Source organism: Marmota flaviventris, chromosome 1 (assembly GCF_047511675.1).
Source record: "Marmota flaviventris isolate mMarFla1 chromosome 1, mMarFla1.hap1, whole genome shotgun sequence".
NCBI classification, from domain to species: domain Eukaryota; kingdom Metazoa; phylum Chordata; class Mammalia; order Rodentia; family Sciuridae; genus Marmota; species Marmota flaviventris.
Genome location: NC_092498.1, coordinates 170,895,492 through 170,921,287, shown reverse-complemented (window position 1 = coordinate 170,921,287; position 25,796 = coordinate 170,895,492). Strand labels below are relative to the sequence as shown.

General features: G+C 37.6%; 1 protein-coding gene across 1 annotated transcript; it reads left to right on the top strand.

Annotated features, from left to right (window-relative positions):
* Nucleotides 1-795: 795 nt before the first annotated feature.
* On the top strand, nt 796-14,603 carry LOC139705049 (protein CFAP20DC-like). The gene is made up of 4 exons (XM_071609236.1): nt 796-1,163; nt 3,696-3,785; nt 6,589-6,682; nt 14,163-14,603. The coding sequence occupies exons 1-4, from the start codon at nt 1,143-1,145 to the stop codon at nt 14,237-14,239; spliced, it is 282 nt and encodes a 93-aa protein (XP_071465337.1). The 5' UTR covers nt 796-1,142; the 3' UTR covers nt 14,240-14,603.
* Nucleotides 14,604-25,796: the final 11,193 nt, after the last annotated feature.

The following is a 25,796-nucleotide window of genomic DNA, read 5'->3' as shown; positions in this document are numbered from 1 at the left end:
TTAGAACAAGGAGTCCATGAGCTTGTTGTACTTGGTTATTATTAACCCTAGGGCACTAATTCAGCCATAAGTGTAACATCAGAGGTGAGTTCTCAGCCAGTGCCAGCACTTAATTACCACATGACCTTGGACATAGAGCTGAGCCCCAAACTGGAAATAATATCTTCCACGAAAGAGTGGTTTTGATCTAGAAACTGAATGCAGTAACCGAATAATTAGCTTAAGACAGAGCTTGTCTCAATGAAAGCTACCATTTTGAGCCAAAAACCTTGGCTTCTGAAAGTCAGCAGTGATCTTGAGTAAACATTGCCAGAGCCTTCTCAGTGAAAGGGTCCAGCAGATCTTATCAGTGTCTCAAGGTACCCAAGCTTGGGAACATGTGAATCAAAGGCCACCTGAGGGTTTCAAGATTCCATGACTGTTTTTTCTCAGTGTTTACAACCCGGAGAGATCAACCCGACGTGACTGATGCTCTGGAGCAGCCCAGTTGCTGGGGTAGTTCTTAACACTAGGTTGCGGCTTCTCTGCTGACACAAGTCACTATCTAACGGGAGCGCGCGGGTCACCAGCTACACAGTCCACCACTTCTTCCAGTCCTTGGGTTGCCTGGGCAACCTGACAAACACCTCGCAGCAGGGGGTCGGAGAGCAGCCTAGACAACGCAGTGCGCAGGCGCCTGGCGAGGGCCAATGGGCGCCGCCGAGAGGTGGAGCCGCCGGGCCCCGCCCATTTCCGAGGGGACTCGGGGGCGGGGCGGCAACGGACAGCCTTTCCTAGGCGGGTTGGCCGGGCGGTTGTAGGTGGCAGAGGCTCGGTGGTTCGGCAGCGGCCGTCTCGTAGGTTACGCACACAATCACTCCCCAGGGACAACCCGGAGCCCGCCCTAGCAGCTGCGTCCTCACCAGATCGGGGTACCCGGGAGGAAGCCGGGGCCGCGATGGTGCGGGTCGGCGGCTCAAGGTGCAGCTGACCCGGGGCCCGAGGGGCTGTGAAGAGCCTGACCTAGTCCCAGCCAGGCGCACCAAGCTCTGCCCCGCGCGTCGGTCTCCGGGTTCCCGCCCGCGGATTTTCCAGCCTTCAGGGTCACGCCACTCGCTGGAAGCCCTGAACTCTGCCCCCAAGCCCCGGTCCCCTCTGCGGGAATGTTCAAAAATGAGTACCAGGTAAACTGAAATGGCTCTCCAAACTGTCTATAGCTTTCTCCTCTTGGGTGAGGTGGCTCCTGATCGGGGAAGACAAAGAACAAAGAACAACCCCCCTCCCCTGCCATCCCAGTCACAAGGGACTTTTTCAAGGTTAAAAAAATATATATATATATATATATAAATAGACTTTACCCCAAAAAAGATAAAAAGAAATCAACCAAAGTCTATACGCCTATGATTTAGGTTTTGTTCACTCTCCAGTTCAGTGCTTCTCAAAGTGTATAAATTGTGATGCTGGTTAAAATGCAGATTTTACACCCCACAAAGACCTCCTGAATCACAGACTTGAGGGCAGGGCCCAGAAATCTTGAGTTTTAACAAGCGCTTGGGGTACTTGCTATGGATGCATCATGCTATCTTAGAAGCTAATTATGAGTGAATGCATGAATGGGTGAAACCCAGAATGAAAATAAGCACTTTGGCTAAGTGCTGTTTTCTTTTTTTCTGAAACTGGGGTTCAGTGAATATCAAATATTTGGGGTCAATGAGGATCACTTGGTGTATTTGTAAAAATGCAGATTTCATGATCCTCTACCCAGAGCTAGTGATTACAATTTTTACAGATGGGGTGAATTCATTTATCTTTTTAACAACTTTCCTCCAAGTGATTGGGATGCAGGTAGAGCAAGGATCACACTCGGAGTGTCCTTGTTTCTGGGTGTTTCTCCGTCACCTTGACTATCCTAGGGTGTCTCCATGCATGGCCTGCTTTCCTCACCTCACTATGCATCTCCCTTTTTGCTGGTGTCTCCTGTTGTGTCCTCTTCACTTCTGTTTGAGGTTACACTGGGTAGTCTGTTTACCATCCTGATCCAGCTGTTATGAACTTTGTCACTGTGCCTGAACAGTCTCCTGTTCTCCTGGTCTCTACTGCTTTGTTAATTTTAACTTTTCACCAGATATCACCACCTATCCTCAGAGTAAGTTGCAGTCCTCTTTCATTAAAAGGTTTATAACAGACTTAAAATTTGTCTCACTTCATGTAAAGTATATTATTCTAAAGAAGTATATGCCCAGCCAGGTGCTGTGGCACACACTTTGTAATCCCAGCGACACAGAAGGCTGAGATAGGAGAATCACAAGTTCAAAGCCAGCTTCAGCAACTTAGTAAGGCCCTAAGCAACTCAGAGAGACCCTGTCTCAAAATAAAATTTTAAAAAGAGCTAGAGATGTGGCTCAGGGATTAAGCACCCCTGAGTTCAATCCCTGGTAACTCTCCCACCCCAAAGAAGCATATGCCTACCATGGGAAACTTGGAAAACATGGGGAAGCAGAAAAAAGTGGGGAGAAAGTAAGTTTGGTCTCTCACCCAGTGCAATGGTCTTTTTCTTTTAAAAAACTCAGCTGTCTCAAATTTTAAATTTTTAGTAAAATATGAACCACCCCCAGAAGCTATGGTAATTCTATCCCATATACAGTTTTGCACATAACATTCCCTGGGGAAGATGAAATTAAATGTCCTCATTTTAAGTGATTATGTATTAAAAGCCAGAAGTGAAAATATCTTTATATTATTGAGAAAACATTAAAAGTTAGAAATTCTTTACAAAAATTGAACATTTTCTCCTATTTTGCTTATACTTCATATTTACTCTCATTTTAGATTCTCAATTTTTGTAATAAATTCATCCTCAGAGAAAATCCCTTCTTTTTACAATTTAATTGTGTGGACTTTTAGTAATGTCTTTAGCATTTTTGAATAAGTGTCTCTATGTTCTCAGGCTCACAATTGGGAGCAAATTGATGTCTATAGAAATGATTCTCTGTTTTTCTCATATAGATTACTCTCCTTTTCTTAGACATCTCTAAATTGATTGGTATTAAATAAATCGAAAAAGATATTTTAGGAATGCTCAAAATAAGAATTACCCTGTAATCCTTCCTAGGCCTTTTTTTTTTTTTTTTTTTGGCTAGTACTAAATTATTTAATTTCCCCCTCTTTTGAATAATCTTGATGGTAGTATTGAATGATCCCTCACTATGTGCATGATGATTTATATTTACTCTCCTGTGTGATCCATTTTATAGAAGTTAAGTAACTACAAGGTCAGATAGCTTAGAAGCCAGTTTTGGAGCCCTGGTCAATATAACTAAAAAGCTTGTATTCACAGATAATTATCAGAATTTATTGACTTCATTTGAGAATTGAGTTTTAAACCCTTTAATCTGGATAGAATAGAATGTTTTGCAAGCATGATCTATACATGTCAATAAAATGAGCCCCACATGTAACATTAGTGATGCATAATTTATCATGCTTTAAAAATAAATTCCATAAACAATAAATCCAAGGTGACCCAAAGTCACAACGGCTATGGCTTCAGTGCAAGCAAGACATAAAGTAGGAGTAACAACAGGGATAATGTTTCCTCCCAGACCTACTTAACTGACAGATGCTTTGAATGCTGGTTTTAGACTAGGTGGTGGATCCTGTTTCCTCCCTAGTATTATATTTCACTTTAATTTAAATGTCTTGTTTTTATTTTCTAGGGAGGTGCATTTGTGGAAATCTTTAGTGCTCAGGGCAAAAATCCTGGTGCAAAATGGAAGATCCTTGGTAGTCCATCTGTGATTTGGAAAGTAAGTGTTAGAGCCACAGGAATCCTGGGAAGAAATGTGAATGAATGTTGTAGAAGAAGGGGCTTGATCAAGATTTCAGAATGGTTTCCCCTGTTCTCATTCTTTCGCTCCAAACCCTTTCATGACATCATTGCTGCGTTCTGGACATCACTCCTGAGTTGTGTAAGGCTTCAGCAAGTGGCTCCTACCTCTTCTCTGTACTCCAGCTCCTGCTGTATCATTTTAAGAAACTTTAATGTCACTGAGGAAAATCTCTCTAAGTCCTGGGATGCTCAGATTCTTGATTTTTTTCACTTCTTTTGACCTCTTCAACCTAGCTGCAGCATTCACACCCACTGTCACACCCTAGAGCTGAACACTGTAAACTGCAGGATCTCTGAAATTACTGAGACCCCAATCTTTGCTTTTTTTCTTTTTCTTTGCACCCAGGACCTCACACATGTTAGCATTATATTTATTTGACAGTGCTTTCCCACTGAGCTGCATCCCCAGCCCTGTGTTCTATTTTCATTTGAGACAGGCTCTCACTAAATCACCCACACTGGTCTTGAACTTGCCATCCTCCTGCCCCAGCATCCCAAGTGGCCAATCCTTGATTCTTAAGGTTGCTTGTTCATTTAATCTCCTCTGTGTTCTTCAGTCTAATTGGGACCTTTAGGCCCTGATGCCCCTACTTTTCTCTTGTGTTTAGTTTTATATACTTATTTTCTGTCTTCACTTCTTTTTCTTTTCAACTCAGAAACCAAAGTCTGTCACTTCAATCACTTTCTGGTCAGGACCTTGTCCTTTCATCACGCCTACTTGGCCAATGCTTTCTTGATCATCAGTCTTTTTCTTTGCCTGCATTTGGGCTCTTCAGTTCCTTTGGACAAAACATCTACAGCCTTTCAGGTTGATAATAGGGTAAATCCAACCTGAACAGCCCAGAAAGTTATCCTATTATTTTCTTAGTCTCTAAAATGATTATTTCTCCATTATCTCCTGCTTTCCAACTACCAGACTCCCTCTTCTCATTCTTCAGTTCACACCCAGGACAAGTCCTGCTCATTCATCAGAAGACCTCGTGCCCTGCTTCAAGGGAAAACAGAAACCATCTGATAGAAGCTGTCATCAAGCATAGAAATCTGTGTCCATCCCTATCTTTTTGTCTCTTATCCTGTATAATCAAGACAAGAATCCCATTCTTAGTGACCTTAAATAAGTTCTATGGGTATGACTTAAAACTACTATTGATTCACTACTTGCTGTTTGTCAAACATAGCACTAAGCACTTTACATTTGTAATGTTATGTAATCTAAACAATAACCTTGTGAAATAGGTAACTGTATACCCATCTGATAGGTGGGAAAACTACCGGAGAAGATAAGCTCAAAATTACACAGCTGTTACTATGAATGAGATATTAATGGTCTTTGAGAGTCAATAGTGAGAAGATCAAGAAGGGGTTCCCAAAGGAAATGATATTTGAGTCCTAAAACTGAGCTGGGCATAGAAAGGGGCCAAAGGATAAAAGAGAATTTCAGGCAAAGAGAAATATGTACAAATTCCTTCTAGCAGGAGAGAGCTTGGAATTTTCAAGAAACTAAAGTCTGTTGAGGAGTGGGCAAGATAGGAGATGAGGTTTGAAAAGCTGGGCCAGGACCAGAGTATGCATTGGTTTATGACCCTGTTGAAGATTTTAATAAGCTATTGAAAGGTTTTAAGTATATGCCCAACTTGTGCATAGATGGAATAAGCAATATAGTTGATGCATGAATGTTTATTTATATACATGGAGTAGAAATTGGGATGGATGTAATAGACTTGTTATTTAATTCATAGCCATTAGTTACAATGCATTTTTTAACATATACAAAAAGTCCAACATAATGCCAAAGAATCTGTTAAATATTCTCATTTAAAAAGGAAGTGTTTATAATTTTTTTTTGCAGGGGGGGTACTGTACGGGGAACTGAACCCAAGGACACTCTATCACTGAGCTGCATTCCCAGCCCTTTTTATTTTTATTTTGAAACAAGATCTTGCTAAATTGCCCAGGCTGGTCTTGAACTTGCAATGTTCCTGCCTCAGCTTCCCCAGTAACTGAGATTATAGGCATGTGCCACTGAACTCAATGAAGCGTTTATACTTAATAGAGAATTTGCTCCCAGATAATAATGCTATTTCCCATCAGCACTTTGACTGATGGAAATTGGACTCTTACATATTACAGGTTTTTCATTTTCAGGTTTTTTTATTCCCTGATTCTCCTACCTTAGCTTTTCAGTTAGCCTTAATTATAACATTTTAAATCATATTGATTTTAATTAAAAGATATACAGAATTTCATTGTTACACAGGTGTAAAATAATGCAATGATTAATTCTATTTGAGCCATGGCCTGAAACCAAAGAACTTCTAGGCTGGATATAGCATAAGTTAAATGGTTTCTTGTACCACGACAAAGAGTGATCTTCAGCCCTGTGCAATTAGACAGAAATACATAGACTGAAGGGGAAGAAGGGCAATTAAATTCTGGAAACTCTAAATCAGTGACCTGGGACTCCCTGAAGTTAGAGAACTTCTTATCATTTGAAGGAAAGATGTCTTGATATAATAGGGGATTTGCAAAATGGCTTAGTGTGGCTTTTATATTCCGTTTCCCAGCAAGTCTCAGATGAGAGTATCATCAAGGCCTGAGCCTGCTTTTAAGTCATTTGAATATGGGATTCTTTTCCCCCTGTGAATTTGCACTCTTCAGTTTTATAGAAGAAGCTGAATAAAATCCACTTCAATTACCACTGTTTTCATTTTGTTCTATAGGAGTTTGATAAAGAAGTTAAAAGTTTTGTGTTTGTCCTGGAAGGCAGCAGCCAAACAAATAAAATTCAGTTACCAAAGGAGAATAAGCAAATCCGTAAGTATAATTTTTAATATTGAAACTTCACATTTGATAAGGTTAAGATTTTATATCTCATAAACATGCATATTAGTATGACTTCTACTGGCATCTCTTGATGGGAAGTGATGTGATTTTGTGATTTTTTTTTTTTTTTAATGTAGAAAGTATCTATACCAGGTGTTGTACTGGGGTAAAAATGTATTCTGCCTCATTAACTACTGGAAATCTACAAGTGAGACTTAGAAGATGATTTAGGATCCATTAATTATTATAATAATTGCATTTATTGAGCACTAACACTGCATTAGGAAATGAGAATTTTATATTTTATTAACTTTTAATCCTTATAATAGCTCTTTTACAGATGAACAAACTGAGGTTGGCTCCCCCATCAAGAACTCAGGTAGTTAAGTTTTGAAATAAACCCTAACATACAGGAAATCAATTTAAAGGAAAAAAAATCTATCAAAAATACTGTATGAGATATTATTTAGTGATATCATGATTCATATGCCTTTAAGAATATTAATATCTAATAAGTATGGCTATGAATTTATAATTTAACAAAAGCCCAAAGAGTTGATTTTAATTCTTATTAACTTTGGAAATTAGAATCAGTATTTTAAAGCTCCAGGACAAGAAGGAACCCCGAGAAAACACATAAACCCAGTTATCAGCAGAGATAAGGTTCAAATTAAAGGCTCTACCAGCAGACTTTGAGTAAACTGACATTATTTAAGAAATATAATTTATCAAAACAATCAGATCTTCCACCAGCTCTGTCCTATGTTTAAGTGTATAGCAAATATAAGCAGACAATTCTGTTTCTTTCATTCATCATTTACTTAGTCCTTCCTTCATTAAGAACCTTTATTGAATACCTACTATGCATCAGGCACTATGAAAAAAACTGTTTTCTTCTGGTTTCCTAATTTTAATTCAACTTTCTGAACTTACAGGAGCTCTGTGCTTTATGTACTATTTCCAACATTATATACATGTTTTAGATTTCTCAGACATGAACCAAGCCATAAGCAGCATAGATAGAAGTTGATGTATATTAAAGTGGTTTTCCAATGTTTTAACTGACATAAGAAGTAGAACTTAAAGAGAAGAGTTACTCATTGTTTTAAAAGACTTGTTAATTTACCTCCATTTATAAACCAGGGAATCTTCCTAGTGCCTCTCTGCACACTCATGCATGTATGTATATGTGTGTATGTGTGTGTGTGTGTGTGTGTGTGTGTAATGACAGATTTCTTTTTTTTTTTTTATTTCCGCATAAATGAGGTGAACTAAGATGAGCCAGGGAAACATGTCTAAAACTATATTTTATTCTTACTAGAGACACAGTCCATCTGTTCCAGGATACTGACTTTGTGAGACAGATTACATTTGATTTGCAGGAACATGATTTTATTCTAAGTGTGAGTTCTTCTGTTTTTTTCTGGCTGGACTTATAAAGCCCACCTGGACTTCCATTTAATGCCCTTAGCATCTTCACACATGGTCATGTTATTGATAAAATCAATCACTTCTGTTAACTTTCTCATTTGGCTCTGAGAAAGATTCCTTCTCTATCCAAAGCTAAATGATTAAACATAAGCTCCTCTTTCCTAGTCTTATCTAAGCTTTCTTTTTTCTTTTTTTTTTTTTTTTGGTCAGAAAAAAATTTAATGTGTTATAATTACCTCTTTAAAAGGAAAGATGATGACTTTTAATTGGAAGAAACAGGAAAGATCTTTTAGTGCATTTCTTGTACAATGCCCTGTAATTAAAGACTAACCTGTTTTTTATGTAGCACATGCAGCACTGTAACAGATCAAACAGTTTATATAGTGCCCTGCACTCATGCCTCTAAGATTAGTTGTTGGGAATTATTCATAACAGAAATTTATAGAGTTATTTTTACTTGCATAATATGACCTTCTGTATAGGCTTGGTATGGTTAACTTTAAATTAAATGACGTGTCTGGAGTAGAGAAGTGGCTTTCAATTAACATTTCTAAATTAAGTTCAATTACCATCACATATTACTATTTGAAGAGTAAACACACACTTTATTTATGCAAACTTGACATTAGGTCTTTCATGTGTGTTTCTGATTATATTAGGTACTTAGGAAGAAAGTTTAATAATGAAATTATGCATGTTTAACTTCATAAATAACAATTTCTGAATCAACTTATATTTGAGGATTTCTAAATACATCCAGGTTACTTCACTCAGCACCTACCAGATAAAGGAACACATGCTACCCATTATCACATGGGTATATTTCTCTAGGACAAGGACCTTGAATTGTCTTCCTTGCACCCCTAACTTAGGGTCTGGCACACAAGTGATGTTCAAGTAGTTAGTTAAGTTTGCCACACTAAGAAATCATGAAATTTGGGGGGCTGAGGTTGTGGCTCAGTGGTAGAGCACTTGCCTAGCATGTGTGAGGCCCTGGGTTTGATTCTCAGTAACACATATAAATAAATGAATAAAATAAAGATCCATCAACATCTAAAAAAAAGAAATTATGAAATTTGGATTATAATTCCTAACCGTAACCCTCTTACCTTGATAACAAGACTTGGGTGACTCATTCACCAGTTAAATAAATTGCTGCTTTTCAGTATGGAACACATTATACAGAGTTGTCCTGTGAGAAGCATCTCTGTCACACGTGCACATGTCTCATTTGGGAGGTCTTCAGGACCTCTCTTACAAGGCTCATGTTTTGAGCTACTGTATTCTCTGCCTCTGACATCTGAATCAGATAGTGGGTCCCTGGAGATCAGTGTCACTGAAGTCTTGTATTCATCTGCGGGGTTTATACTCTGGATGATGAGGTCACCTTCACGAGGTCCTCTCAGACCTCCTGATACCTCTCCTTTGGTATCTGGTAAACTTCCTCTGCTTAAAAACCCTTAAATGGTTCTGATCTCACCATTCTATGGATAGTGCTCTTGTGGAAGTCACTGGTGACTTCTGCATTCCTGAACCCAGTGACAAGCTCTCAGCTGTCATCTTCCCTCACCTATCATGGGAGAATACTGGCAGCTCCTTGGTACACTCTCCTCACCGATCCTCCAGGATACCCGCCTCCGAGGTGGCCTCCTGCTTCACTGGCCTTTCTTAGTCTCCTTTTGAGACTTCTTCTTCCCAACCAAACTTAATGTCAAAGTGCAACTCAGCGAGACCCTGTCTCTAAATAAAATACAAAATAGGGCTGGAGATGTGGCTCAGTGGTAGAGTGTCCCTGAGTTCAATCCCTGGTACACCCCTCCCCCTAAAAAGCTCCACATATCTATAGGACTATGAGGTGTCTGGTAGCCTCTTTTCTTTCATTTGTTCCAATTAGTTATAGATAACAGTAGAATGAATTTTAACACATCATACATAAATGGAGGATAACTTGTCTTTCTTCTGGTTGTACATGCTTACACAGGTCATGTAATCATATATGCACATAAGGTAATAATGCCCGATTCATTCTCTTATCCTTCCTACCTCCATACCCCCCCTTTATTTCCCTCTGTCTAATCCAAAGTAACTCTATTCTTCCCTAGCCCCCCTCCCTTATTGTGAATTAGCATTTGCATATCAGAGAAAACATTTGACCTTTGGTTCTTTGGGATCAGCTTGAATATTTCACTTAGCCTGATAGTCTCTGGCTCCATCCCTTTACTCTCAAATACCATAATGTTATTCTTCTTTAAGGCTGAGTAGTATTCCATGTGTATATATTCTGGTATCCTCTTAACCCTCTGATCTTTCTCCTTCCCTTGTTCATTCTAATCCAACGGTAGAGAACTCATTGCTGTATCGAGATAGCCTGGGTGCCTTAGCACCTGTGCACAGCTATACCCTTGACCTGCAGCATCTCTCCCTGAAGAGCCCCATGGCTCACCTTCTCCCCTTCTTCAAGGAAAAGTACCCTTTTCCTTGTGGCCCACCTGGCCTGTACTTAAGTTGCAACCTGTACTTTCTATCCCTTCTCCACTCTGGATCTTTTACCCAGCTTTACCCACCCCATCCCCGCCTTAAATCACCATCTAACATGCTGAATAATTGTCACATTGATTTGTTGCTTTTTCTCAACATCACTGGAAAGGAACTGGCAGAGAGGATTTGGTTCATTTTGTTCCCTAAGAACAGTGCCTGCAACATGGGAGACACCCAAGTAAATCTTTATGGAATGAATGAATGAATGTCTGAGCAGCTTCCCTTTGATTTTAGGATGACCCAAATCTTTCACGTGGCCTTCAGGGCTCCCCATGATTGGATTCTGGTATAACTACTGCTGCTTTTCCTCCTTTGTGTCTCCTGCCAGCCCATTAAACCTTTTTAAGTTAATTTCAACTACTGTCCTTTCCCCCAACGGGACATGGTATTCTCTCCGCCTGCTATTTGTTTCTCCCCCGCTTGCCCAGTCAATTCCTGATTATTCCTCCCAGCTCAGTTCCAGTATTATTTCTTTAAGAAAACTGTCACTCATTATCCTCTTCCCCTGCAAGGACCCAGGTTTATATACTGTCATAGAACCTTGACTTTCTATTTCATGGAATCAGAGTATTAGTTCAAGAGGGCAGAGACCATGTCTCTTATTTGCAGCAAAAACTTCAACAATAAGTCTTATACATAGTAGGTGTTCCACAGATCTTTGATGAATGATAGGGCTAATTTAATTCATAAAAATGACCCTGTGAGGTGTGAATCTAAATTAGTAGCCATAAAATTACTAATTTAGTAGTGAATCTAAATTAGTAGTTTTATGGATAGAAAATAAGAGGGTCTAGACATGTTTACCAATTTGCCTAAGGGATGTGGAATAGTCATAATGATGGTGTAACTGATTCTTTTTATTTATTGAGATGGGAGAGGTGTATCTCAGTATGTTTTTTTTGTGTGAGGAACCATGGAATAACTTGAGTCCTAATTTTTCAAGGCACTTGTAAAGAATGTACTGTGGTCTCATCCCAACTCTTTGAATACAATGTGACTCTTGTAAAATGTATGTGAGATGTATACTCTGTCATTGGCTTTATTGAAATGACCGGTAAGCTAACGTTTAAAACTCTAATGGTGTTTTACTAATTGTATTTTAAATATTCAAAAGATGAAAGGACTAATTTCTTAAAAAAACAGGCAGGTTGGGCACAATGGTGCATGCCTATAATTCCAGCAACTTGGAAGGCTGAGGCAGGAGGATCACAAATTTAAAGCCAACCTCAGCACTTTAGGGAGGCCCTAAGCAACTTAGTGAGACCTGTCTCCAAAATAAATAAATAAATAAATAAAAAGGGCCAGAGATGAAGCAGTTTGTCTCATGCAGACAACAGATTGTAAAACTGCAGAAACCTGCATATTTCAGGAAAGACTAAATTTTTATGTATCTTAGTACTTGATGGACATTTTTTTGATTAACAGTAGTTCCACATTCAGTCTTACTTAGAATGATCCTAAACACAATGTAGGTATGAAGAGTCAGTTTAAATTTACTAGGCCCCTGTAAAAAATATTACTATGGAGTTTATTCAGCATTGACACACAGGATCTGCCTGCCAAATGTTATTAAAGTATTTTTTTCTTTGTCAGATCATCACTATATGGTATCATCCTACTTCTTTTAATCTTAGAAGTTAACCTTTTACAAAGCTGTCTTTTTTGAGGGTTCAGAACTTTTCTTTTCTAAAAATGCTATACAAAAATGTATAGCTGTCTGTGTTTAAAGGAAACAGGGCTGATGGAGATCTGTGGCATAAATTAGGGACCTTTATAAAAGACTGATTTCATGTACCCTGGTGCTCTCTCGTAGGGCCAATCAGTGTTAGACTCGAGAGACTTGACCATGGCTTATTTAAAATTTGACCTCAGTTGATATCTCACTTTACTTTTGTAGATCAGAATTCTCACTGCCTCACTGGCTGTCCCCATGAATATGGTAGAGTCAGATTCCTAGAGAATTTTCCAGGGTAAACCCCTCTTATCTCCTATCTCTTATTACATTGCTTACCCTACTCTTGGATCTTTGGACTAATTTATAAACTTAGTACTTTTAAATAAAAGTTATCCCTGTCTGATGAAAATCTTATTAAGCATATTTGATTTAATATGTTTATTGTTTAGAAACTAAGTCTGGGATTAAATATAGGAAATGATTAAGGTGTTCAGAAATGTTATAGGACAGTTTACCGTAGGAATTACAAACCAGGAAGTCTTATATAGACTACCAAAATGTACTGTTACTTTAAAATACTTTATTCTGTTAGGCCTACTGAGTCAGTATAAATAGAAAATAGCATTTATTTTAGACCAGTTACCTTCTGGAAATCTTTTCTCCACCTGTTGGCAGTACTATTTACTTTATAGGAAATGTTCGCAGATTCAAGATGTCTCTATTTCCTATACATCCAGGGAGAAAGTTCCTAAATTGCATGTTTTAGGAGGTATGATACTAAATATCTGTGAAGAGTATTCTAATTGAGAGATCAGATGGGTATGTTAGCCCAGTAGCTCAGGAGGCTGAGGCAGGAGGATCTCCAGTTCAAAGCCAGCCTCAGCAAAAGCAAGGGGCTAAGCAACTCAGTGAGATCCTTTCTTTAAATAAAAATACAAAATAGGGCTGGGGATGTGGCTCAGTGGATGAGTGCCCCTGAGTTCAATCTCCCGTAACACCCCCCCCCAAAAAAAAACCCCAAACTAATTGAGAGATCAAGCCAAAGTTCAAAGCCTAAAAGGCATTAAATTAATCTGTAGAGATAATATAAAAATCAACTGATCTTTTTTAAGCACTTATAGATTTCAGCTATCAAAAGTGCTACAGGGATTGGTTTTTCTCCATATATTTTTAATCCAGATGAAACTAGTGATAGAAAATAAAAATTAACAGTTCTTACTTTGTGCCCATTAATTAAAAGTATATTAAATTAAAAGGTATTATAAATGAAAATATGTTCCTCCATCCATCTGAGTATGGACACATTTAAAACCATATGATCTAGATATGGCTCATCAAGCTTTCAATTGTAGTTGTCAAAATTAGAATTGCTTTTCTTGATCTATTGTTTTTTATTGAGTTGTTTAGTACTGTTAAAACTGTCAGTGAATAAAAATGATTGCCACATGCTTTTATGGCCACCGTGATGGGACTCTACAGTTCGATTTTATGTGTGCCTGGTGAGCACAGTTCTATGTGTATTCTCTTGCAGCCTAATAAAAATAGTAAATAAAACATTATTATTTTTTAAATTTTCATAAAAATTTCACCCAGGCCACAGATGGAGCTTTTAAAAGGCAACATTTGTTGTTAGAATTGGATTTGATTTTCATCAACTTTCCCACTTCCTAATGGGGTTATAATTCATTTATAGTGCTACTATAGGTCTGTATATTCCTGAAATGCTTTAAAAGCTTCAACTTGTTGATGGCATGTGATTGTGTTTGTTTATGTGCACATATAAGTGGCTGGAACATTTGAATGTATATTTTCTCCCTCTCGTTCTAGTTGGACTGATCCAGAGGTTTCTTGTACTTCAGATTTACATACCCCTGGGACAAGACTTCTCCACTGAATTGCTGTAAGATATACAGAACTTCTTTGAATGTTTTATGTGTATTAGACATTTGATCAATTGAAGCAGTACCAATAGTCATTAATTGCAAGTGGCAGTTTTTGCATTAAATAGCTGTGACTTATCAAGTTGACGTGAAGGAATTAAATTAATTTAATCGTATTTCTTAGATATCACTATATTCTGGCACTTCTCGAGGGAAAGTCAATTTCATCTGTTTAAGAGGTTATCAAAGGATTATGATGTTGACAACAAATGACCTATAACCTGGAAAAATACATCCAAAAATTTAAGATACAGGTTCAAGTGAACGTTGATATTATATTTTTGTACTGTTAGCTATTCACAATTATGGTTTTTTAAAAAACTGATTAAAAGAGCTCATTTTTAATAGTATTTACTATAGTTTGATATATATGGGTCATTCCAGTGTATGCATAGACAGTTTGGAATTTGTTTTGAATCTCTTTGCTAGATTATCTGGTAAAAGTGCAAATATACAACTTTTAATGGTTAAACTATCAATTGTAGGAGATTATACTTTGAAAATAGCATGTTATGTGTAAATGCACATAGAATTGAACTGAGTATTGTTTAAAATTTCATTACTAAACTTATATACTTTATTTATTTATTTTTAAAGACAGATGTGTTTTGTTTTTTTGATACCTTTATTTTGTTTATTTATTTTTATGTGGTGCTAAGGATTGAACCCAGGGCCTCACACGTGTGAGGCAAGTACTCTACTGCTGAGCCACAACCCCAGCCCCAAGTCTGTAAAGTTTAAAATGCAATGGTTTATTTAAAGTATACTATTTTCTAATTTTCCTTTATAATTAATAGCTATGCAAGGTTTAAGCTTAGACATTTATTTCCTCTACTGGAATAAATAATTTTTCTTATTACTTTTATTGGTGCACACTTAAAAGGGCAGGAAGCTTTCTTAATGAGAATATCATAAATTTGAGGTTATTCATTTCTCTGTTAGACTACAAACTTAGGACACTAATGATTTGTTGGTATGTTATTAAAGTATGAATTTTAGTTAATAAGATGCAATCTTGTTTTCTTGGATGATAAAAGATGGAACAATTTATACCTTTGTTTTATTCAAACTTGAACCTCTTTAAAACTTCTGAGATCTTCCTTTATCATCTGCCATGATCACCAAGGTTCTTTAAAATAGTTCTTACACTGAGAAGACCAAAGCATTATTTGATGCTCTTATGTTCCACTTTCTGATTCTGCAGAAAACGCACTTTCGAGACTCCAAAGACATTCTAAAGGTAGAGAGAGTACCACATAAAGCTTTATTTTCAGTGCAGGGGAAAGTGGTTTCTGAAATGGAATAAGGCAAATTATATTTTAAGCTTTTATAGTGCCTTACATAGAAATTCAGTTTAGCTCCCTTTATTCTCCTGATCTCTTCCCCTACTGCACTTTGAGCTTCTTTAGAAGCAATGGTGGAGGCGCTGATGGTGGGCACTTTGATCAAAGCTGCAGAAGTTACCTGGCTCAACCTTGGAACTGAATGTTTTGACAGTGAGATCTCTTCTTCTACATAAAATTAAGCCAAATTTGTGCCACCACAAACATGAGCTTATCACCTTCGCTTAGGCAATGTACTGTTGTAACCACTTTAATAACAATGAAAGCTCTAATTATTGAGAAGTCAACAAGTATATTAGTTTAACAATGCTAGCAAGAAAGCAGCTGATCTCTAAGTGAGACTGACTCCCTCTTTGCTACCCTGTCTAGTGCTCTAGCTCTGTTGAAGAATGAGAAAACATTTTCAGAGGTGTTGGGGTTAATGATTAGGTTTTGAATTCAGTTCACTGTAATCACTGATTCTCACCCAAGTTCTTATGTCCACATGAACAAAACACTGGATTTCCCAAATGGTTTTAGTTTTATAGTTTTAGCAAAATCAATGTCATGTGGACAAAAGGTTGAAATGATTAAATAACATGGAGAAGACATTGTCCAGAGCTCATGAATTTATCAGATGAGAAGAAAATATATTAACTCTGTTTTAATTTGTTGCTGATAAATAATCAAAATATTTTGCTGTTTTAGGAGGTAATGACAGATACCAAGTTCTCACCAGAAGGAAACTAGAATGACATACAGAGATTCTCTTTCTAACCACATCTTTTTTTCCCCCTTAAATAAAAGGGCTTTCTTTCAGCACCCTTAGTGTTCTACTGTGTTTCTAGCAGCATAGCTCTAGGCTATTTTAAATAATACATTTTTTCTAACAAGCTTGGAAAGTCACATAGCAGAAAGATACCTGGCTTCTAAAATTTTCCATTGTCAGAGTGGAAGAGGCATTTTGTTTTACAAAAGGTACTTTTTATATACATCAAGAGGTTTTCAGAAGTGCCATTTTGCCAGCTGGTTTATGAATTTCATAATCATTTCCTCCACCTCTTCCTGGGTCTCCCATGCCCGTGGGATGGTTATACTGCTCATGAGGAGGTTATGCACATGGGTTAGTGGCTGCCTTAGAACCAGCAACAACTCTGCTTAGAATTAATCATTCATTCAATGAACAAATTATGCAGTTCCTCTGTTGTCAGGACTGTGGTGGGTGTGGGGGATTTGGTGTACACAGAATCTGTACATATCTCCCCACCTGCACTGCTACCCTTGTGGTCAAACTACCATCACAGTTCCCCTGATGGACAGTTCAAGATTTCTTTCCACTGAACATCCCAGCTTCCTCTCCTGTCTTCTTGTAGTTGGGTGTCCACACTATTGCTAGTGTGATCTTTCTTAAAAAAACGACTGGCATTCCCACTGACCGTGAATAAACTCCCAAATCTTTAAATAGTCCTGTATGCTCTGGTCTCTCCTCTTTCTGGTCTCTCCCCTCTCCTCCTCACCCCATTGCTCGGGCTCTGAGCTCATCTTGTCGGTGACACTGCGTCTTCCCAGTGCTCTCTCCCAACACAGAGCTTTTTCCCTTCCTTACATACCTGGTGAGGTCTCTTCTTAGAGTCCTGTTCATAAGTGGTTTCTGTCCCTATCTCTTTGCCTAGCTAACTTCTACTTTGAAGTGTCTTTTAGGGTAGACTTTGAGTTCCCTGAGGACAGAGTCACTGTTATTTCCACTCCGTCTGATATTCCAGCAGCTAACACAATGCCTAGCACTTAATTGCCTCTGAAATATGGATGAGCCAGTGAGAGGACAGTGGATGGATGGATGAATGGCAAGCCCTAATCTCTGTTCTAATACAGTCTACTCTAAGGATGAAAGATCATTTTACATTTTGATAAATGTTATGATGACATAAGATCAAGATCTGTGGGGAAAATGCAAAGTATTAAGTAGAAGAAAGAGTGTGGACAGACCTGTAGTCAAATTCTGCTCAGCCTCTGTAGCCTTGTGAGCAGAGGACTTAACTTGCCTCACCAGTGGGAAGAGAGTGATAATAATACCTTACATGTGTGCATATGCATTAAATGAAAAATTAACATAAAGTAATAACCAATGCATTGTATACTTATAATGTGTTTAATAATTAGATTATTATTATTATGACCACTTTAAACTCAATTAACATGCAGAATCAGCCTGCATGATGTTCATAACTATTACTTCTATTTTACCATCCAGGAAGCTGAATTTCAGAAAGGTTAAGAAATCTGCCAGAGTTATAGAGCTTCTAGCTCTTAGAAACAGGATTCAAATATGTAGTCTAAGCCTATGCCGCCATACCATGTTCCCTTACTTACAGATACCATTACTTTTTTTTTTCTTTTTTGGTACTGGGGACTAAATCCAGGGGTGCTTAATTGCTGAGCCATATCCCCAGCCCTTTTTTATATTTTATTTTGAGACAGAGTCTCACTGAGTTGTTTAGGGTCTCAATAAGTTGCTGAGCCTGGCTTTGAACTAGTGTTTCTCCTGTCTCAACCTTCCACACCACTGAGATTACAGGCATACACCACCACGCCTGGCCAATATCGTTACTTTTATATATATATATATATATATATATATATATATATATATATATATATATATATATAAAACACACATATACATGGGTAGTAAAACTACAGTAAATATTTGATTTGAATCTTGGTACAAGATGAGAGTGCTAAGCCTTTTACATCTTCTTCAGGGGCTTCATAATACATTTGTGTCCTTAGAATTCCAGGAGGGAAAGGTCTTTCATGCCAAAGTGTTTCTGCATTTACCCTTTAGAGAGAGAAATGCCTGAGTGTTAAATGAAGAATTTACCAAACTGTTTTTCTTGTTTGTTTGTTTGGATTTAGTACTTTGAGTCTTTAATGGGATAATATTCATATTAGACATTTTAAAATCAAAACTAAATAACAGCTTCACCTTTTCTTTATTGAATCTTTATTCTAGTCCATAGGTAGTCCTCTTTTTTCTTTAACATCTAAAAATTATATTATTCAAAATCTTCTACCTATGGCTGAAATGACTTTAGAACTTCATGAGCCTAACCAGCAGTTATGCAAATACATTACATTTTTCATGTGGAGCAAGAAGTGTTCACTGTACTAATGCAGATATATTTAGCAGTCATTTTGAATTTCTTTTAGTGTTGAGGTATCAAATGTCAAGACTCCCCTGCTTTTTACAGAAGTCATTTTAAATTGCTTATTTTGTAGTATTAGTTGCAGTTTTCTCTTCCAGAGTGTTTAAGTATAACTGTGTCTGACTTGAAGGCAAAGGATTGACTATAAAACATGTTCTTAAAAATTCTTTCATTTTTGTGCTGTCTTCCAAATTGGATCATCAAGACAGTGGGAGTCCAGCAGGGCCCTGGGTGGGCTCATGAGGTGTTTCAGAGCCTGGGGTCAGACAGCTGATACCCAGGAGGAACACCCTGAACCTGGCCTTTTGGAAAAGAACCAACTGCATCTTGAAATAGAAATCCATTTTGCTATATTTGATGCTGCCAATCACACTAAGTGATTTTGGAATATTACATTCTTTGACAGGAATTGTATTCATTTTTACTGAAGACTGTTGAGCTGCATTTGTTCCTTTCTCTCCCCTGATTTTGTCATTATCTCTATGAATTCTGAGAGACGTTTTGTACTGTTATGCCTCTAGTGAATTGACGTTATATTTCCCATTTTCACTCAGCTCAGCCAGGGCTTTTTCAATATATGGGCAGAAAACAACTATGAAAGCCCATGTGGCGGATGGGATGTGCTGCTTGAAGTTTGGGATGCTTAGCCTGTGGGTCTAGAGAATATTATTGCTAGACACCTTCACCTGCTGTTCGGAGCACTGCTGGTATTTGGAATCTAATAAAGAAAGAAAGCAAATATTCAATTATTTAAAACCCTTTTAGATCCCTAAAAGTATAACTAGTCCTTATAAAATTTAACAGAATCCTTTGTGATATCTGCATGACCACAGTCTGAATTTGAAATTTTATCTGAATGGAATTTAATGATTTCAACCTGAAATTCAATCCAGAATTTATGATGCTCCTTCCAGAATTTTTCTTTTTCCTTTGTCCTACCCAGACTGGTTAAATGGCTTTGGGCTGGACACTTTATCTCAGTTCCTGCTCAATAAATGGTAATGTGAACTCTTTTATTAATTGTTAGAATTAATTGAAGACAGTGGTGGTTTTCTAACACATGGAGATCTCAAAACTTCCTTTTCCATCACTGTATTAGAGAAAACTGAAACACTCCACTGAAGCTTTAGCCTTAAGCTAATTTAATGAAAGCCACTCCTACATCACTTTTTCTGTGTTACTAGTAAGCTGGACAAAGAAGTCAGAAAAAGAAACTTTCATAGCAGTTTCAATGTCTTCTGCCCTGTTGAATTTGCTCCTATCTTTCCTTCTTCGGTGGTGTCCGAGACAGCAGGCTCCTGGAAATTTTAAACCAAGTGAGGTGAATGTGGCCTCACCTGGCAGACCTGTTCTTTCATATGCCATCTGTCTTCTTCAGCCTCTTTAAAGCCACCAGAGTTTAAAAAATACCTAAATTCGATATCTTTAGGTCACAATGACACTGGCGTGGGCTTTTAAGATTGAATCAATGATGGTTAATTTTATCCCCCCCCCCCCATAACTTCCTGATGGCTATCTGGTATAATGGATATCTACCACTTTTGGGAGGTGGCCTTCTTAGTAGCTTCATTCTGAAGATGTATCTGGGGTATGAATTTTTTTATGTATTGTTGAATTTATTTCTACCTAGGATGTGTATACTTTCCAGGCCCCTCAAGGCAAGCATAAGTGACATCAAGGGTTGTGCACCAGCAGTCATGGTCCTCAGGCCACAGGCTGTCAAGGAGACCATTCTCAGGTCCTTCAGGATGAATACAGGAAATGCCTGGGCCTGTGGCAACAACAGCCACAATTCTGGAGACACAAGATGTGATGAGATCTTCTCCAGGTCCCACAAGATGAACACAGGTGACACTAGGCTCTGTAGCATGGATAACTATGGACTCAAGGTTGTGGAATGTGAGTCCTTCTCTAGGTCCTTTGGGGTAACTGCAAGTGTTCTTGGTGTTTTTAGCATTGGTAACTGCTTTCTGGAGCTATGGAACCCAGATGGGATCTTCTGCAGGTAACAAGGGACAAGTACTAGTGATAATCATGGACTTTTCACACCAGAAGCAATGGTCCACCCCAAGTCCATGGGCTGTAGAGGAAGCCTTCCTTAGGTCCCCTGGAGCATGTGCAAGTGGTGTCTGGGTTTATGGCACTGCTATACTTACTTGCTCTGGAGTTAAAGGACTTGGAGGAAATGTTTCCTAGATCCTAGGGCTCAAGTGGAGGTGGTGCAGGGGTTTGTGGCTTTGACCCATCCTGGAACTTCAGGATGTGGGTGGGAATGTCCCTATTTCCATAGTCACCTACACTCTTGCCCTGAGTACCACATATACTGCCTCCTACCATCACTGCTGCTACTGACTCCTTGATGCAGGTCTCCATTCATTCACTAAAGCAAATCTGTCTTTTCAAGGTAAGAAAAAGTGTCTATAGTGGTGCTAAGAGCCATAGCCAAGTAGTAATGACGCATGGCATTTTTGTTTGAAAGGTGACGCCAGCAAGCCATTGAGATGATATGATTATGTTAAGATCTGCATTCAAATGGATATTAGACCCCTGCTGTCCACCCAGCCTGCTAGGGACTCCTAGAGAGTGCTCTCCAGCATGGAGCTGACCCTTGGGGTCACAAGGCAGTCCCAAACTCAAAACTCATGTTCTTGGTTTCTTCTCCGTTTCTCAGTTTATTGCTGAAGCCAGCTCCTTTGTACCCAGCTCATCTCACCAACCAGGCCAGCTGGTGACAGTCTTATTTTGTCTTGACCTATAAGGGTCACAGAATGGCATTGTCTAATGTTGGTATTCTGTGAATTTGTTCATGTTCAACAATAACAGCAACAACAATAACAAAACACCAAGACCTAGTTATGAGTGCCAAGCCAACTCCCAGATGTCTTTTCCCAGGTGACAACATGAAGGAAAGCAGTTACACTCTCATTTCAACAGTTTCAAAATGGTAGGTATTCATTGGCAATAGTCGTAATGGTAGCAACCAAGTAGAATCCTTAATAAAAATGTTGGGTCTGAGGAAAAATGCAAATAAGGAATCACTTCAGAAGTGGTTTGGAGAGACTTCATTCCCTGCAAATCCTGGAAATACAGGATTTCTCTTTGTAAGCAGGTGGGGTCTCTGAAAATTTAGACTTGACTATTAAGAGTTAAGAAGAAGAAAAGGGTGTTAAGGCCCGTGACACTTAGATTGCATATATGGACATTAGATCCTTTAGAGAATATTAGAGAACCTTTCTTTCATATTAATTTTTTCATATATAGCTAAAACTTTAAAAAATATTTGCTATTTCTTTTAAAGAATTGCAAGATGTATGATGACAACATAGTAGACATCTACTTTTAGTGGCCCAATATCCACTCTTTCCTCCTTACAAGATTCTTAGAAGTTCCTTTGGGAAACATTTCCTTCCCATTCCCAGCCAGTCAATATATCTCATCTCTTTCATTGCAATGATTGGTTTAAGAATGGACACTTAATCCAGCCTTAAGCCAATGAGGATGCATATTCATCTGACCATAGAGATTCATTCAGAGGTGGGCATATGAATTAAATTGATTCAAATGAAGGTGAACTTCAGGATTTGGGCTTAAAATGGTCTATTTGGTGATATTAAGATATGAGATTCAGAATGATATAGCCATTTATTAACCTAGAGATTCAGTCTAAGGACTGAGTCAACGTACAGGAAGCTGTATGGAGAAGAAAATTCTGACAATGCTTTTCCTCCTCCGGTTACAACTGGATCTTGCCTCTGATATTAAGAAATCATTACTAACTCCAAAATCAGAAAATTTCCCTCCTATTTTCTCTTCTAAGAGTTTTATGGGTTTATAAAACTTATAAAGCTTATATTAGCCTTAAAGTCTTTAGTCCATCTTTAATTAACTCATATATAAATTTGAAAAGTAAAATAAGGGGCCAACATCATTCTTTTACATGTGGATATCCAGTTTTCTACAGCTAACACTAACTGGTTTTAGGTTAGGAATAGTTACATAAGAAAAATGTTATTTAGATAGCCACCTTAACTTTTTCTGACAAAATTTAAACATTTATGTCATTTGAAAGCAAGTGGTATTAATATCTAATCAATGTTCCTTTGAAAGCAAATAGTATTAATATCTAATCAACGTAATCTTTTTCAAAAATGCATTTTGCAAATAGGTTCATTTTTATGAACCTAAATATTTGTTATACAAAACTACTTTTTGAAAGAAAGTATATCTAAATATCCAATTTCCGGAACATTTTTTTTTCCTTGAAAAAACCATCAGGAAGTAGCTAAATTTGGGGATTTTAAGCTTATGCATGAATTCTTAAGAACTTGATCACCTAAAGGTACAGGTAGGAAATAGTCACCACAGAATCTCACAGTCCAGGGAGGATAAAAAGCAAGTGAAGGAGAAAACCTCAAAAAGGGAAGTCTCATGGGCTGTGGCTCAGTGGGAGAGCGCTTCTCTAGCACACGGGAGGCACTGGATTCCATCCTCAGCACCACATAAAAATAAATAAAATAAAGATATTGTGTCCATATACAACTAAAAATATTTTTTAAAAGGGGGGGAAGCCTCAAAAACTCCCCCGTATCGCACCTTTTTGGAAAAAGAAGACATCCCTACTCTGAAATCAAAGGCAAATGAATGACCAGGTTATCACTAATTTTTTTTCAATAATAACTTAAAACTGAAAAGTAGATGCAGTTTCAAAATTATTCAAAAACTCAGCACCAATATAATTTGTGAAGTTATTCCATCTATGGAAAAAGTAAAATAACCCTTCATGTATCAAACATTTCCAGCAGAAGAAATTCTGATAATCAAATCAAGGTTTTATCGAATTCTTCTGATGTCAAATAATTTAATTAGGAACTAAAGGCAAAACATAAACTACAACTATATGTGGTCAATAAAATATATTGTTTTATTCTTTGTTGAAAAAATAATTTATCTTGTCAAATTGACAATCATACTCATCTAACTAGAACTGGATTACTGACTCTGCCACCTTTGAAACCTGTTTCTAATCTTTTCCTCTTTAAATACCATCCAATATACTTTAATAATATTAATATACCACAAAATTACTTTCTTTGTAGAACAAAGACAAGCACTTTAAAGCTTGTAAAGTGACTAATTCTTAATGTTGTCAAATTAAGTTAAGCAATTTAATACAATTACTAAATGTACTTTTTAAAAATCGTAGCAATTAAAGAAACTTTCACTGTCTTTGTTAATGTATATAAATAACTTGTTTTAAGCCAAGTTGTTTGGACAGGCTGGTATATTTTTTTTCCAGAATTCTGGTAGACATTGTTGAAGTTCTAGTCAAATCCAAGTTTTCATTCAGAACTAGCATTCAGCCAAATTAAACAAGAACATTCACTATTGTAAAACTGGATCTCCACCCATGTCTGACTTGGAGTTCATATTGTTATTTATTCTCATACTGCTTTATAGCACTGTCAGTGTCAAGGATAGCTTTCATCATAGGCAGAATAATGTTGATCTGAGTTGCAAAACTTTCAGATTTGACCATTACTTGACACTTGCTAATGAAAATACAACTCTAAATCTCCTGAACTTGTTAGAAGATAGGAGGGTTAAGAGATGTTGTTTGGCTTTGGAAGTGAAGATAGTGAAGCAAATAATCCTATTCCCTTCCAGCCTTAAATTGAATAAACAAGTGATGCAAAACAAAAACATCTAAGTAATTACTGATACATTGTGATTAGTCATTTTCAACTGGGTAACAAATTTTTCCATGAACAAATTGAGGTTGTAAATTTACCCTTTTATCTTAATGTGTTTTCAATTGCTTTCTTTTCAATTTTTTTTTTTTGTTAACACCTATAGCCTATGGTTGCCTTTTAAGAATCTATTCATCCTTCACCTCCTTTTTTCCTTTCTCCCTCATTCAATTACTATTTGTTATATCAAGTACCAGTTTGAACTAGTATGCTGGGCACCAAGGATTCAATAGTGACCATAAATAGACAATAAATTTTGAAATCTGTAGTCAAAGAGAGGTGACTAACATTACGGCACACAAATAAAAATTAAATAATGATTTCAATGATGCTTTTTGCTGAGATGTTATTAAAATCTGTATTGGGGATCTCATCAAATCAGAGAGAGTAAAGAAGGAAGACCCCTTGCTCCAACCTCTATTGGATAAGTTGCCATTAACCACGGAAAGAAGTGAGAAGAAGTAATCAATGGAAAAGAATAGCACAAAGTCCTTGTGGTAGAAGAGAACATGTTGACCCTGAAGAACTGAAAAAAAAACAAAATTCTCCCAATATGCCAAAATGCAGGGGCAGGGGGCTGGAGAGGAAGGGAAAGGCTAGATCTTACAGAGTCCAACAGGTTCTGTAGTCACAAAAGGGCTAGAAATGGGGGACTGATGTGACTGGATTTGCATTTTATAAAAATAACTTTGACAGCAACGTGGAGGATGATTTGAAAGGAGACCAGCACATTGTGACTCAGGAGGCCATTATCGTTTGAGGAAGAGAAGATCATAGATAAATCAGCACACAGAACACAGTAGAGGGAAGATGAAAAATTTGAGAAATATTTAGATAAAATAGATATGTCTGGATGATGGATACAGGGATATATTAGCTATTTATTACTATGTTAAAATGATCCCCAATCTTTGCAGTTTACAATTAATATTGATCTAATTTTACCTGTGGGTCAGGAATCAAGGTGCAACTTAGATGTATGCCTCTGACTCAGAGGTAGTCACAGGGCTACCATCAAAGTGTTGACTAGGGATATAATCGCATTGAGGCTGATTGTCAGATGGAGGCTTGATTGGTGAAGGATTCACTTTCAAGCCTACTCGTGTGGCTGTTGGCAGGCCTTGTATCTTATTGACTATTGGCTGCAGACATCAGTTCTTCGCCATGTGGGCCTCTCCAAGGAGCCACTTGTAACATAGCAGCTTATTTCCCTCAGAGTGAAGGCAGAGAAAGCAAGTGAGGGGGA